Genomic DNA, 16681 nt, shown 5'->3' on the forward strand with positions numbered 1-16681 from the left:
GTTATCCAAGGCAAATAAAGTAAATACTGATGTCACAGTAACTATTGTTGAACACAAAATAGATTAGCAAACATGTGCAAAAGCTTTTCTTTTTCTCCTGCTAACATGGGAGTTATTTTTGCAAGTAGGCAAAAGCTGACATGTTACATATACAAATTATGCGGATGAGGCTATGGCAAGCTATAAAGTTTAGGCTTTTATTTACAGCTCACGGAAGCTCACACCTTTTTCTGTTTACTTGTTTCTGAGCATTCCTTTGGCCACAAAGAATGAAGTGCAGCATTTGCAAGGCGTTGAGCTGATGGCTGGCACAGTGATGCATTCGCAGTGCCAACTGCACACCTCAGCTTTTGTTTACATCTGCACATGAATACCTGATGAAATTATGTGAGCACAAATAACAAAGAGGTCTATTTAGGACTTGAATGTAAAATTGATTTGGAAATACTTTTTTGCTTGTATAGTCAAAGAAAGTAAAGAAAATGAAATGATATAAAAGAGTTCATTGCACACTGTTTCTTAAGGTTTTAAATGCTTGACAGTGCTTTTAATTTTGTTAACTTAAGGACCTTTTTTTTATGGCAGAACCCTACTGTACGGTATCATGCATATGCATCACTTGTATTATTTACAGGGTTACGGCACTATGATGTTTCAAGACAACACTGTCTTCAAAGGAGAACTTGGTGCTGGTGGTTCATTAAATGGCAGAGTAGGTTTCTTTATGAGATTTTATGCGCTTACAAAAAGTCTTGTAGTTTCCAAGATTGCAGCATGTGTTTTCTTTTCTATTTCACTTTGTTTAGGGTGTCCTGAGTTTGTCAAATGGGGACACTATCCAAGGCAGCTTTTGTGGCGTGTGGAGTGAAGGCATCAAAATATCAGGCATATATCAAAAGGCAGTTGCTGATGAGCAAAGCACCTCTGATGTTGATTCGCTCATCCATCGGGACAAGTGAGCATTTTGGACATGCTTTGGATTGCATGAATGTTGCACTGCTTTTGTTTGGTTGCGTGCGTGTGTGCGTGTGTGTGTGTGTGTGTGTGTGTGTGTGTGTGTGTGTGTGTGTGTGTGTGTGATTTCATATGTGTACTACCATCTTTATATCAGTGGCATTTTTTTTACCTCAACACCATAAGTAGCTGAACTCACCTTGGAGTCGCTGTGTGTGTGATTATAATAGGAATGCTAATAAGGACAGATGCTTCTGTGTCACTTATAGGACGAAGATGCATGCACTCAGCAACTTGACAACATTAGTAAAATGAAGTTAATATGTCTGAAAGGGACACCAAAGAGAATCACTAAATCAGTTTATACTGATGAAATATTCTTTCAAAACTCTATCTTCAATAATTTTGCGAAAGCAGGTTGATTATCAGAAGAGAAAATGAAGGTCAAAGTTCTTTATTTTTAATTTTGTGCTGAAACACCAGCACTGGTTTGTGGGTGTGGTGTCAGATATTTCAGTGTATATTCTTCATATGTAGGCCATAGCTGCACGGTAAAAGTACTCAAAATTTATAAAATTCAGTCTTTGGCTTATGTAGAATTCAATGTAGTCCATCTTTACTAATAAAAAGTTAACTACGCTCGAGTAGATGCCGTCAAAATCCAAAACATTATGGCCAGCCAGTGCGGAAACCTCGTGGTGGCATCGCCACCCACCTTTCATTATTGCGTCTTTGCTGGCTTACCAAGCCTCCTCTCATGGCAAGAGTGGATTTTTACGAATTGTAGTATGGTAACTCACTAATAAAGCTCGAATAATTTTTCTCTTTAGTGTTCCTATAATGCTGTGCTTATTGAGTTCTTGCAGCTGCCTGTGTGAGGTAACAAAAGTATCAAATTCTGCCTCAAACCTCACTGCTGCACTGCTTTATTGTTGTTTGCATTAGCAGCGTAGACAAAAAAATGAAAGCCAAAGCATTTCTTTTTCTTTTAATTAGCACTGGATCTCCATCAATGAGTGTGCCGGCGTCCGACAAATGGAGGGACATCTTTGACCATTGCCGAGACATGCTTGGAATTCAGGGGGTCTCCGACACTCAAGACAATAAGCACGCATGGGACGCCATTGCTATTGCCATCAGCAACAGAAAAAGGCAGAGCCACACGAAAAAGCAGTATGAGAACATTTATTCAACTTCTGCCTGAAGATGTGCATCCTTTTTTTTGTATGTTTTTGAACTCTTAGCATGCTTTTGTGCTGCAAAACTGTTTGCAGCCTTTCAGGTCATGATTAGCATTTTGTACCGGTATGCTAATAGAATATGTAAACAAGCCTGAGATGTGACAAGGGTTGAAAACAGAAAGTGGGAAATTTATTTGCTTTATTTGTGGTACAGCAATCATATATGAACTTGCCGTGGTAACTCTGCAGCTTTGGCATTGTGCTGCGGAGCTCAAGGTCACAGGTGCGATACCTGCCGTTACAGCCACATTCTGATGGAGGTGGAATGCAAAAACACCCATCTACTATGCATTGCATGCACATTAAGCCTTTATGGACTAGACACGTAAATACAAGAAAAAGTTTATTTTCTATCTAAATGTGCAAAACACATGGAGAATAAGCATATTCAAAGAAAAGAAAAAAATACTTTGCTGCTGAAACTTTTTCAGCAATAGGGGGAAACACCAGGCAGAAAACTGAAAGTGGGCTACACCCCAAGCCACCTATGACTTCATTTGAAATTTGTACAGACAGCTGTCATCATATGTAACCTATAAGTGCACATTTAATTTGCTTTACATCATGTGTGATACCATTGCAGCCGGAGATCTTGCATCGGTCTGTCCCCCTGACCGTGCTTCTAAAAGAAAGGGATTGGCGTGCCAAACTTCTTCCTCGTCCTGTGTTCGTGTTCTAAACCAGCAAATGACACATGTTGCTTGTCACTCAGTGTTGGCCGAAGACATTTAGCCAGAAAGTTCGTGCTCAGTGCCACAACTCGCCAAGAAAAAAAACAAAATTCTGGTATGTTGCCTGTAGACAACACTCGTCCATAAAGGGTTAAAGAGCCCCTCACAAAGCCACATAGTAAATTTTCTTTATACGCTGGAAGTTGTTACATGCCCTCTTTAATGTTTACCGCAAGATTTTTTTAATTAGTTCATTAATACCAGAGACAGAAATACAGTGAACCTTGTTAAACCGTAGTTGGCTGGAGCTTGGAAAAGTATGTACTAAATGGTAGTACTGCTTAACCAAAATAGCGTGAGGTTGCCCACTTACCTGTCAAAAACGGAACTCAGACAGAGTGTCATGAAAGGGCAAAAAACATGCAGTATTGATTCATTTCGCGCGACAAAAGTCTGTTATTTTCGTTTGATGCCGCTATGGCCTAGGAGCGACGACAGTGGCCTCAAACTCCCTTAAGCTGCAAGCCAGCTTTTCTGCCAGCCCCCTCTTCTCAGCAAACACCCGCATGAGGCTGACGTAACACGCAGCTTTTGCCACTTTCTGGCCTGAATCGCCTGTGTTTTCACTTTCCGTGTCATTCTCATCACTGTCATTTGGTGACACTTCGCAATAACAGAGGTAACGGTAGCGAAAAGTCGAGTGTCATGAACCTCATAGCCGACAACTTTTTGCAGTCCAAGCAGCACTTCCGAGCGTCTTCTTCGCATTCCAAATGTCACATTCCGTAGTCAAGAGTAGATCCCTCACACATGCCAGTGCCAACTTCGTGCCACGTTCGATAGCACAAATTATGTCCAGCTTTTTTTTATGCTGAGCACCCGGGTCTACACGGATTCTTGGTCAGTGGTCAGGGCCTTCGCCGTGGGTTCGGTCTCAAGGGAGGCGGCTGCCCTGCTTTGCGGCCAGCATGTCACCCCTTATGTCATCACTTGGTTCCCGGCCCACAACGGGCCTCGGGTCTCCCCCGTCGTTCCCAATGCCAATGAGCTGGCCAACGCCCATGCGCACGAACTCACCCACCGCGCCGGTGAAACGCCGCTCGTGAGCGCGATTGGGGACGCAGGGCTCCGCCACGACTCTCTCCATATGTTCAACAAGATTACAGAGCACTATCAGCTTGGCAGGAGGGTCTATCCCCCGCCCCACGCAAAGCTCTCCAGGACTCAGTCTTCCACCCTTCGCATGCTGCAGACCGGGTCCTATCCCAGCCCAGCCAGGGTGGCTCCTCCCTCGGAAAGGGGTTTCGGAGTCGCTCCTCAGGACCTAAATAAAGTTCATTGCCTCCCTGCCTGCTGAGCACCCAGTTTTTGCCCAAGCTTCGGCATGACGAGAGTCTTAGCTTGCACAGCCCCAAAGCTTGAGACCAACACTGACTGTGCAGCTCACGTCAACATGGAGAATGTTAAGCACGTTGTTGAGCTAGTTGGTGTATGGCATTACGGAAAAAAACCAGCCAAAAAAACGCACACATACAAACATGTGTGCGCGTCTTTTTTTGCTGTTTTTTGTTGTTGTTGTTGTTGTTGTTGTTGTTAACAGAGAATGTCGTATCACAAGCAGACACTTGCTGTGTGGCGGAAGTGCTTGAGTCTGTTGATAAATTGTCTCTTTCTGTTACTTTTTTTTATAGTAACAAATTATACAACATTCCAACTATTGCAAACAATTTTTGTTCACCATAAAGATGGAAAAATTATTGATGACGCGACTTATGTAGCTAATCAGGTAGTTCGCCCAACTGATGTCAATTGGGCTACCTAAATCAATTGGGAGGGGGCAGCTGAAAACTCAGGGGAGCGGCACCGCTGCGATCAGTAATGATGCACATTTTTAAAACCTTATAATAAATTACATGCTTTGTGTAGAGCACTTAAATGCATCACTTAATTATCAGAAGGACCTACCGGAATGACTCAGTACGTTTATACAACATCGTTACAGGGTCCCTTTAAGGTCTCTCTTTGCTTAAGGGGGTGCTCCCATGCATATATACATAGGCTATATAGAACGACAGAAAGCTGAGCTAGTTGGTAAGGATTCATTATGCAAAATAGAAGTGAGAAGTGTTGTCCACTTCTCTACTCTTGTGTCCTGTCTGCACGCCTCACTTCTATTTTGCATAATGTAGGCTATATATATATGTATATATGTAGTACGTGTGTGTGTCCATGTAATGCTGAGCGTCAGGTGAAGGGAGGCTGACCCCCCCACCGTAAATGTTAGTGCTGGGGGGCCTCCGGAACCCCCCCCCCCCCTGCATGGTTGCTGGCTGAATGGGGACCCAAAAGTAACAATAATTTTTTTTAGTTTGTATGTTTCTTCGAACATTCTAAACCATCAATCGCCTTTAATGGGCTCTCTCTAGGATGCAATGAACTTGTCCCACCATTTTATTCATTGTTCACAACTGATCAGCAACTCTTGCAAACTGACAACCATCGGTGCTTCCATTGTTTTCTTATCCCCTCCACATTTTGAAAATGGTTAGCTTTGAACTTTTAATTTTACTCTTGGATATAAGTCACGAGGGGCAAGATATGAGGAGTAGAAGGAGAATGAAGGTACCGTTGTCATCCCGTATTTTTGTTGGGAAGTAGTTAGTCTAGGCTTGGGCCACCATTCCATTTGCGATTGTTGCACACACACACACACACACACACACACACACACACACACACACACACACACACACACACACACACACACACACACACACACACACACGCGCGCACACGCACACACACACTGTGGTTCATAGGAAGAGATAAAGTGTTGTCTGAAAATGATGGACATTAAGTGTGAGTAAATTTCCATTCTGTGTACTGGTTTCATCTTTTGCTATTACCAAAGCCGGAGGCATGCTACATTTTTCTGGTTAAAATATCAAGTTGGCATTAGATTTATATTTTGCTTAGGAGCTCTAATATCATTAAGAGCTGTAATGCCCTTTCTACTTTAGTTGTCTACTTTGAACCCATAAGAACTTAGTGCTGTGTGTGCGTAGGATTTTGTGGCATGTTAAAATTAGGTAAACACCGCCAAATGAAACAGAGGGGTTTGTGTGTGTTTTTTTTTTACCTCTTCTGTAATTCCATCCACCAGATTAATCGACCAGTTTCGTTGGTCCCATCAAGGTCGAGTTCATGGAAGTCAACTGTGTGTGTATGTGTGTGTGTGCATGTGTGTGTGCGTGTGTCCACCTGCACATGGTCACCAAATAGTATGTCTAGGCTAATAGACTAATGCAATTTACATAGAGTCTATATTTTCAACACATAATTTTTAAACAGTTAACATTTGATGCAGTGTGATAGCCTGATATAAAACTGTCGCAAATCAGTGCTCATGTAATAGCACAGTGCAGTCTTGAAACCTTTCACTCTGGTTTTTATTTTATTTTTGGGATTTATTAGGACATTTTCTGCTTAATCTTCTACTGCTTTAGGATTTTTTAAGAAAAGCAGGGTACCAAGTAGGCAAATGAAGCACTTTAGTTATATCAATTTTATGATTCTTGACTTCAGACTTTCTTTTAGAGCCTGATATCTGCATAATAAATTTGCTTAATAAGTAATGCCATCTACAGCTGTTTCTGGCACAAAATAATGAAATAGGATAGAGATATATTCGATACAGTGTCGTTGATTAAAAAAGTCAGGTACAAAATGTAAAACCAGTATTCAATTACTTTATCTCTGGTGGCTCAGCAGCTTTTGTGCTCTGGTGGTGGGTATGAGCCTTCCTAACGGCCTTCCTAACGACGTTGCTGTCATTATGTGCCCATCCAAGTTCACCGAAAATGTAAAAAACTTCCTGTTATTGTGACTATGTATTTTTATTCTTGCCACCCCTTATGTAACGCTCCATTTATTGGAGCCTTTAAGGTAATAAAATGAAATGAAATGAAATGAGGTTGTGGGCTGGATTCCTGCCTGCAGTGGCAATATTCTGATGGGGGGTGGAATACAAAAATTGTCCTATAGTTCACTTAATTGCACATTAAGGAACCCAATGTAGTAAAAATTATGGGCCCTTGTCCATGGTGTGTCTTGTAGCCCTGGCATTACTCCGAGGCATTAAAATGAGTCAGTGAATTATTGTAAGCAGTCTATCGTCATTGCAATTAGGAAAAAGTTATCCAATTCATGACTTTTATAATTTGTGAGTATTGAGAAGCATTGTGATTACAGCAATGCATTTTACCAGTGCCATATGTAAAAAACTGTTTCATGAGAACACTTTGAATATTGCACTGAGCATAGTCAAATGTGAAAAAAAAAATGGCATTATTTAAATTACAGAGCAAAACCCTGCTGCGAAGAAAACTTAGACTACCTTGAGCGCATTCCTCAGACCAGCAAAAAGCATGGGTCATTGACACTGGGGCGTTATGTTGAAATCAAGGACTACCTCACCAGTGCGTTTGACTGTGTCCATCATCCTTTGGGCTATCTTTTAGATGGTTTGGTGGGTGTGTTCAGGTGAGGTGCACTTTATTATATTCTGTGTTCTTTTTCTTACATTGTCAGCCATTGGGCTTTATCTCGTACTTGCATTATTTAGTTATGATTACACTAAACCCTTTATCTTCACATTTCAATTTGTTTCTTGGTGATGTAAGCTTCATTTGTTGTCCTCGTTGGCAGACTGACATACTGTGGCATTGGTGTCCATCCTCGACTTCTCGTACATGCTGTGGAAGAAGTCAGGTCATTCTGCCAGAGGCTGTATGAGTTGGTCAGGTAATTTAATTTATTTTAGAGCAGCCATATTATTGCTTTTATTGGTGCACCACATCACTTTTTTCTTGTGTGAGTCATAATCCTACTTCATTCTGTGATGGTCTCTGTTCAAATTGCAGAATTCTTTTCCCTGACCTGCCTCAAGCAGATAAGCCCCTGGTTCTGACCTCGTTAGGGGACATGGAATGCACAGACGATTCCTTTGACGGTGCTGGGTGGGTGTACTTCTGCATTACATCATGTGCTTAGTATTGTGTTTTGTGGCAATGCCAACACAGGCATTTCATGCTCCTTGTATGCTTAGGAGGCCAGCATTCATATTTATGCCACTACATGCAAGTTCACATGATGTAAAACCACATGCAGCAATTCTTGCTCCATGGTACGTGTGCTGCAACAAACTTTGCATGTTGCACATAGAAAAAAAAAAAACTGTACGTGCAGTGCAACCTTTGGGTACCAATACCCTCGCTTGGTCTAGCAACATGCTGCCACCACGCCTTGTAATGTTAATGGTACTCTATAATAGTGCGATGGCTAAACAGATCTGCGGCTAAAGAATGACATGGTTTGTAGCCCTGGATGAGCGATCTTTAAAGGTTTGGTCTTCTGAGAACACACGGAATCACTAGATATGTGTGGGGATTCAACTCGATGCTACATCTGTGTATTAGATGTTTTTAATTATCAGTATATTATGTCATTTTATGATCCCTCTGAAAATTGATATATGCAGGCTCAGCTCTATTTGTAACATGCGAAATTATTGCCAAATAGTAACTTAAATACAGCAACTTGAGTAATCAAGTTATGTAGATGTCTGATGGTTCTCTGTTGGAATTCTTCAGCGCGCTAATATAAGAGGAGCCCCAATTGATTTCAATTCAATGGAAGCCAGTCATGCTGCAGTGAAAATAGCCTTTGGGCACGCTTGAGAAATGTGATGGTCTCTGTTCAAATCAAGAAAAGTGATTGTTATAAAAGTAACAGTACAAAAGTACTTTAACTTCTTCACTTTCTTGGTGTCGTAAATGGCACTTGATATTTTACATGCAAATTTTGCATGTTCAAGGTACATAAAGTACTTGAAATTGCGCTCACAAACTTGTGTTCATTGTACTTTCCAGAGAGTGCATCACACCCAACACTCTCATTCAGCCAGTCCTTCTGCCTCGACTGTACCCGTCACTTTCAACACTGTACGCTCTCAACAATGAACAAGAAGATCGGCACTACTGGGAACGCCTGCTGAAATGGAACAAGCAGTCCGACTTGGCCTTGATGACCTTTCTTGGAGTGGATGAGTATGTGCCTTTGGTTATATCAGTTACAGAAGCCAGTGTTCAAAATAGTGCTAAGGGCCCTGAACATAAAAGTAACAGTATGTAATTAGAGCACACTACAAAGATGACTGCCTGCTTGGTGGGCCATGAAGTTAGAGGATCTCTGAAGCAACCTTTGTGTCATATATGACTTATGCCACTTATAATTGTTTAAAAAACTAGAAGAAAGGGGGTTAACCAAGGGGCCCGATTTTTATTAGTCATATCATAAGAAGCCAACAAATACTGACACCAAGGACAACATAGGGAAAATTACTTGTGCTTAATAAATGAAGTAAAAAAAAACGATAAATTAGTGGAAATGAAAGTGGATAAAAAAACAATGTGCCGCAGGTGGGGAATGATCCCACAACCTTCGCATTTTGCATGCAATGCATTTCACGTGCGAATTGAGCTACTGCGGCGCCATTTCCCCGTCCACTTTCTTGGGTATTTACGTTTCCTTGTAGAACCCTGGGAGTGTTAGCCAGCGCCACCACTCACAGACCTTGGCGGCGGACGTGGAACATCCTTTCTGTCGCAGGCGTCACGAGAACATTCTCGTGACGCCTGCGGACACTTTCTAGAGAGATACTTATAAAGAAAGGGGTCAGATAGGGAGACACAATCTCTCCAATGCTATTCACTGTGCGCTTGGAAGTATTCAAGCTATTAAACTGGAAAGGCTTAGGAGTAAAAATTGTTAGGAATGGCCTGCCGAGGTGCCGACATGCAAAGTTTCTCAGCCAGCTGCATCAGCAGGGTTGGCGTTTTCTAGGAACTGACCATCTTTCTCCAGCCGAACGACGCCACTAGGTCTACTGTGTGAAAAGGACAATACACCGCATCAGCGACTCTCCATTGTGGGAAGGCTGAGATGAGTTTGACGAACCAGGCTTTGTTTCTGAACTTGCCACCGCCGACCTGGTCTGCCGTGAGCGGGGGAGTTCCCGAGGGAAGGTATTTGGCGGCACCTTCCCACGCACCTTTCAAGACGAAAGCCCCGAGTTCTGCAAAGCCCATCTCACCTCGGTGGGGGCAGTGAAACCAGTGCGTACGTGTGTGTGTGAGCCCTCCTCCTCCAAAAAGGCGGGTCAACTCCGATGATGTTGGATGCTACGAATTGGCGGTGAACTGCCGTTTTCTTTCACCTAGGGATCTAGGGAGGACGGAGTGTTTATAAGCAGCTGTTCGTCGGCTGCACGAGGGTGCTTTGTGATCATGCTCTTGAGCTGTGCGCTCATGCTCAACAAGTGGTGTGCTTGAAGCTGTGTGCTATATGCTTCGTCTTGTGTGCTCCATTTGGGAGTCGTTAGACTGTCGAATGTATCTCTTGTTCTAATGAAAAAATATGTAAGTAAATCCTGTACGCCTAGTTCCTCCCAAGTTCCTCCCTACGACCTCCAACCCTTACAACTGGATGCCAGTGGTGGGATCACCCTAGAACTCCTACAAAATCGACAGCAAATATCTCAGCCACCTTTGGTTTGCCGATGACATTGTTCTATTCAGCAACAATGCATACGAGTTACAACAAATTATTGGGGACCTTAACAGAGATAGTGTAAGAGTGGGGTTGAAGATTAATATGCAGAAGACAAAGATAATGATAGATAGCCGGGCAAAGGAACAAGAGTTCAGGATCGCCAGTCGGCCTCTAGAGCCTGTGAACGAGTACATTTACCTAGGTCAATTAATCACGGGGAACCCTGATCATGAGAAGGAAATTCACAGAAGAATAAAAATGGGTTGAATCGCATACGGCAGACATTGCCAGCTCCTGACTAGAAGCTTACCATTATCATTGAAAAAGAAGGTGTACAATCAGTGCATTTTACCAGTGCTGACATATGGGGCAGAGACTTGCGAGACTGACAAAGAAGCTTGAGAACAAGTTAAGGACCGTGCAAAGAGTGATGGAACGAAGATTGCTAGGCATAATGTTAAAAGACAGAAAGAGAGTGGTTTGGATCAGAGAGCAAACGAGTATAGACGATATTCTAATTGACATCAAGAGAAAAAAAATGGAGCTGGGCAGGTCATATAATGCGCTGGTTAGATAACCGTTGGACCATTTAAAGCTATAGGCAACAACACTTAGTTTGATTTCTTAGCGTTTTTTTCTCCCATTTTTCTTTATCTTTTCTTTCGTTCTTCTACCTTCCGTTTCTTCCCCTTTATTTATTTATTTATTTATACAGTATTTTCCTTCTGTCATTTTTTTTTAATCAAGCACCTATTTCTGCTGCTCCTTCTATTATCTCTTTCAGAAACACGATAGCCTACGACCACCAGTGAAACAAGTAATAGAGGGCTGCTGTGCACGCCTTTGACATGCCGGCTGACGCACGGGCGTTGACACGTGCACAGGCGTTGACACGTGACAAACGGCCAGGTCCATGGCCTTGTGCACAACACTTCTTTATTCTCAATTCAACCCGCTAACATACCTTCGCTCATTGCCGCACCCACCCGCCTTATGCCCGCTTCCCTTTAGAAGAACCCCACCTATATATACTGTGGCGAGGAAAGCACATGTTACCTTGAAAAAGACAAGTTCACTTGTTGAAACGTTGGCTCCTGCTTTCGCCTTGTTCTTGTTTGGCTCATTGTTGGACCATTAGGGTTACAGAATGGGTACCAAGAGAAGGGAAGCGCAATCGAGGGTGACAGAAGACTAGGTGGAGTGATAAAATTAGGAAATTTGCGGGCGCTAGTTAGAATCGGTTGGCGCAGGAGAGGGGTAATTGGAGATCGCAGGGAGAGGCCTTCGTCCTGCACTAGACATAAAACAGGCTGACGAAGATGACGCTGATGAGATTTCCGCAAGGTTGAATATCCTTAGGATGATGTGCATGCTGAAGGAAGGCTTGAAAAATAGGCAGAAGGTAATCGGTAGCTTAGTCTATACAGTCTTCCAAATGCTCATTTTGGCATATGTAAGAAAGAGTACAACTGTTTATACATGCGGTGATGCAGTAAATTAAAACAGAAAGCACCGCTGGCTAATCTCATTAGAGGGCCATGCCAAATGCAGCATGGGGCTGTCATCCAGGTAAGAAGCTCACACAGGGCAATTAAATTAATTCTTTACTATATATTCTGTCTTTATATTTTTTAGGAATGAAAAATAATGACTTTGCTCAGATCCTTCTCCTTTATTTAACTGCTCCTGTCTATAGAATATAATGATTACATGGAGCAAATTCAATAATAAGTTGAAACGTGTACTTTTCTCTCTGTGATACTATTATTTGCTGTAAAGCCAGCAATCTTGCACACTCCACTAGTTGAATTAATGCATAACAGTGCCATGTACTTGTTGAGATTATATAGCACCACTGGCAGGAAGCTCACTAGCTCTTCTGCAAATGCAAGGACTGATATGGCCTAGGCCAGTGTAGTGTCTGCATTGATTTATGAGTGATGATGTCTATGTGCTGCTTACTATAGTGCTGAAGCAAGTGGCAAAGTGCAGCACTTTAGGAGCTGCAATCAGGCTCATTATAATAGTGTAAGCTGTGTGAGCAAGAGAGGTTATGACAGTTGTCCAATGATTTACTCAGGTTGTTAGTCTGGTCACTTCTCTAAACCATATTGTGTGTGCTGTTAAGCTGTTGCAAAGTCTTGTAGAAGTTTGTAAGAAACTTAAACTGCCCTTTACTTATAATCATGTGTACCTAGACAGTGCCTCTTTAAACTCACCTTAAGATGAACAAGAGGAGACTTCGAAATATACTCATTTCATGAGAAAGAGAGAGAGAGAGAATGGAGAAAAAAAAGCGAAGAAAGAGAGGGAGGTCAACACATTGCAGAGACCTTTCAACTGTAGTACTGGAGCACAGTAGCAAAGCCCTTGTTGCTTTCTGTGGCAGTGATGCTAACAGCTATGGATCAAGGATCTTGGCTTCTGAAAAGCGTCTTGAGTCCAGACGGTTTGATGCTAATCAAAGGATTCCATTCTCTAAAGCTTATCAGGGAATTCAGGAAACAGAATTTATAATAAAGAAATCTGCTGTATTGTGAAGTCAGCTCCACGAAGCATTTGATATATCACTGCACCATAATGAAGCATTACACTGATGCAGTATTATGTTATTGTTCGTTTGCTTGAACTGTAGGTCTGCAATGCTAGTTAACAATAGTGCATTGATATTTTTTCCTGTCTTTCTCCTTGTAGAAAGTTCATGTGCTTGAAGTTTCATGACAACATTTTCACAGTGGAAAGGAATGTAAGTACCTTAATTCCTTGAAAGACTGCATTGTAACGATACAGTGCAGTATGATTGAGAACTTAATAGTTATTTTCTCGTATATTCAGCTTCAGCGTGTGTCAAGCATCAAAGATGAATGCTTCACAAATGCTATTGAAGCCCTGCAGCAGATCAGGCAAGTGAATTTTTTTCATAATGCTCCTGTTTATTTATGTTACGACCACCACCCTTGACTTTTGTCATGTGCGGGGAATGGGAGTTGGATGAAGGTCATGCTGTAAGAAATAAATAATTAAGACTCCCTAGCTGCCTTAGAAAGCAAAGAAAAATCAGTTAAATTAACAAATGTTTAAGGATCTGATATTAATTCCCCCTTGTTTATTGTTTTGTCACTCATGCAGTTATTTTTTAATTGATTAGTCCTTAATGTATTCTGAGCGTTTATACTATCCTCTGGCAGGAAATCTGTTGGGGCACAATTAAATGTCGCCAGCTGGTACTGCAGCATAAGCCTGTACTCGGGGCAACTCTAAAGGAAGAGGGGGGGAGGGGGCGATGGCAGCGGGGGACCTCGTAATGTTTACTTCTGCCCCCTCCCCACTTTCTCCACTTCAGAGCCTTATGTTTTAATCAACTGGGCTTGGCTATTACACCATGTGCACTTTTTCGAAAATGTGCAATTTCTGCACAAACTCTTGCTGTATTTTTACTCAGTCCTGCTAATGGCTTGACCAGTAAGGATCAGCACAGTAAGAACTAAAACAATATCTAAAAGAACTAGCTACATGCGCTGTTCTCTAATCTGAAACCATAAACAGGGACTCAATATGAATAAGGTTGTTATTTTCCTTCATCACTGTGCTTCCTGTTGAAAAGAAAGAGAGGGAACTATAACTGCATAATATAAAAAAACTATTGTGCTCAGCAAATTTTATGTCAAGGAATCAGGCCCTCAACACCAAACTGAAGGAAGGAAGTTCAAGTGGTGCAAACAAGGTAGTGAGAATCAGTGTGAAGGCTGGACTTCTGCGGGTTGGTGCTTTTCATACCATCACTAATGGAAATGATCAGAACTATAAGTATCTAGGTGTTCACTTGACCTCGTCAATATCATGGGTTACTCACATTGAAACAATATGCGCAGACACTTCGCGCACACTTAGTTTTTTGCGTCGCAATCTGAAATCTCCATCGCCTGCCAATAAAAAACTTGCATATCAGACATACGTTCGGCCGAAACTGGAGTACGCTTCATCTATCTGGCACCCCTCACAAGCATATCTCACCTACGAATTAGAAGCCATTCAGAATCGTGCTGCACGCTTTATTATGTCAAACAACTTAAGTAAAACCAGCATAGCTGAACTAAAATGCACACTCAATCTTCCCAGTCTCCAATCACGTCGTATCATCTCGCATCTCTGCATGCTTCACTCTTTCTACTATCACCCAATAGCCAGACACCCTCGACTACAATCCCCGCCTAGAACTCGCCCCGCCTCAACCACAGCTGTCCAATCGCGCACATTCAGTGTCGCACGTCTTCGATGAAGGATTCTTTTTTTCCAAACGCAATGGCGCTGTGGAACACTCTTCCCGACTGTATTGGTTCTTCCGCCGACCACACAACTTTCCATGAGAAACTAACAATCCACCTCGCCTAGAATGTTTTGTTAAAAATGCACTTGCTACTTGACCCCTGTTAAGTAATTAATTGTTAGTGATTCATTCTCATGCATAGTATGTATGTATTCGTGATGAAGAGTTCCTCATACATTGTTTGCCCCCCGCCTTATGTAATGCCTCTGGGCCTTGAAGGCTTCAATAAATGACATGAAATGAAATGAAAAAAGAATCGGTTTCAGGGTGCTTATGCTAAGCAAGAAACATGAACCTTCAGGGGCACCTGTTTTCTGATGAAGAAAAAATTGTTTTGACAGTCACTGGCATTAATAGATAGATTGAATGGTCAGGGATGCCTAGTTTTGCATTGTTTGTTGCTCTTGTGATTAAGAATAGTTCCAAGAAAGGCCTGTTTAAATGTCTCATCTTTTTTGTACATGTAAACTTAATTTGTGGTAGCATGTGCATGCAGAGTTGATGGTACTAGCCATAATACAAGCTCCAAGTGAATGCACCCATGAGAGAATCCTTATGTTATGTACATCAGCTCATGATCTCTATGTCTTCGGTGAATTTGATGATAGAAAGAGTTGCGCTTGTGTGCCTATGTCTTTCCTCTTGTTATTTCAGCACTGCATTTACAGCATTTGATAAGCTTCAGGCAATTCGACAGACATTTGAAGAAATCAACAAGGCAAGTGACCACGTGCATTTCCTGGATTAGATTATTCCTTTGTAAAAGAGGTCAATGAGGTCCCTCTGACCCACTTGTGCTGTGAGCTGTCTTCTCTGTACCACACTTGGCAGTTTCGGCTGTTTGTGTGTGGCATGCACGACCATAGTGTGCTCATTGTTGCTGAACAATTAGGAAACCTCCTTATGCTTCTGATGTCATCTGCAAAGGCACTATTTCTGGAAATGTGGAGGGATAGCAGGCCGGCAAATCACAGTTCCTTTAGAAGAAGCCTATCCTGTATTCTTGACATAGTCAAAGACTATGTACCAGGTGTCCTAGCTAATATAGATGACGTTTTCAACAAAAGTGAAGTCTTTTGTGTGGAATAAAGCAACTGCACATATATATATATTGTTAGCAAGCTCCTCAAGAATCCTTGGGCATTTTTTCTGTTCTGTTTAATAGATTAATAAGTTATCAGTAATGAACCAATTTTAATTACTAACTTTACAATATCAATGCAAACGCATTGTTTGTAGAGCACATTTGAAGACATTGCTTTCTGTTGTTTGTGAAATATGTTACAATCTACAGTCAAACACCTTCATAAGGAGTCCTCGGGACCTCCAAAAACTTTCATTATACAGGTACCAACATGTGAAAGGCAGCTCCAGATTACAATAAATGAGGTAATACAATGGGCTGACAAAAATAGGTTCCACTTCTCTACTCAAGAAACAGTTGCAGTGCTATTTTCGCAAAAACGAGAATTGCACTTGGACCTGGTTTTAAAATTGAATGATGTGGCGCTGCCGGTAAAACGGGAACATAAATTCTTGAGAGTAATGTTTCATAAAAAACTAAACTTCCTGGCCCACATAAGGACAACAAAATTTAGGGCAAAAAAAAGCATTTACTATTCTTAAAGTGTTATCCCATAAGCACTGGGGTTCTGACTGAACATGCCTCCTACGCATTTACCGGTCTGTTGTGCATTTCCTTCTAGACTACGGCTGCGTAGCTTATGACTCTCCAGAAAGTCTTACATTCGACGAGTCAATCCAGTACATAACCTTGGACTGCGACTGGCAAGCCGTGCTTACAAAACATCACCTGTCCAGAGTTTATACATTGACGACAATGAGCCTCCCTTACAGCAGTGCAGAGCATTACTTAC

The 16681-nt window shown here is 41.9% G+C and overlaps 1 protein-coding gene and 1 long non-coding RNA gene across 3 annotated transcripts in view; one reads left to right on the top strand and one right to left on the bottom strand.

Annotated features, from left to right (window-relative positions):
- The window catches only part of Als2 (Amyotrophic lateral sclerosis 2), a 100480-nt gene that overhangs the window by 70162 nt on the left and 13637 nt on the right, over window positions 1–16681 (top strand). For both annotated transcript variants that reach the window (XM_070531025.1, XM_070531026.1), the window contains 10 exons: window positions 635–712; window positions 807–955; window positions 1951–2127; window positions 7229–7408; window positions 7574–7669; window positions 7789–7884; window positions 8797–8973; window positions 13172–13223; window positions 13313–13380; window positions 15459–15526. In XM_070531025.1, coding sequence (XP_070387126.1) covers window positions 635–712; window positions 807–955; window positions 1951–2127; window positions 7229–7408; window positions 7574–7669; window positions 7789–7884; window positions 8797–8973; window positions 13172–13223; window positions 13313–13380; window positions 15459–15526 — 1141 coding nt within the window. The remainder of the gene's footprint in view (window positions 1–634; window positions 713–806; window positions 956–1950; window positions 2128–7228; window positions 7409–7573; window positions 7670–7788; window positions 7885–8796; window positions 8974–13171; window positions 13224–13312; window positions 13381–15458; window positions 15527–16681) is intronic.
- Window positions 1–16681, bottom strand: part of LOC139054279 (uncharacterized) — a 49082-nt gene that overhangs the window by 14667 nt on the left and 17734 nt on the right. The gene's annotated exons all lie outside the window — the stretch shown is intronic.

This window comes from Dermacentor albipictus, chromosome 1 (genome assembly GCF_038994185.2).
Source record: "Dermacentor albipictus isolate Rhodes 1998 colony chromosome 1, USDA_Dalb.pri_finalv2, whole genome shotgun sequence".
NCBI classification, from domain to species: Eukaryota; Metazoa; Arthropoda; class Arachnida; order Ixodida; family Ixodidae; genus Dermacentor; species Dermacentor albipictus.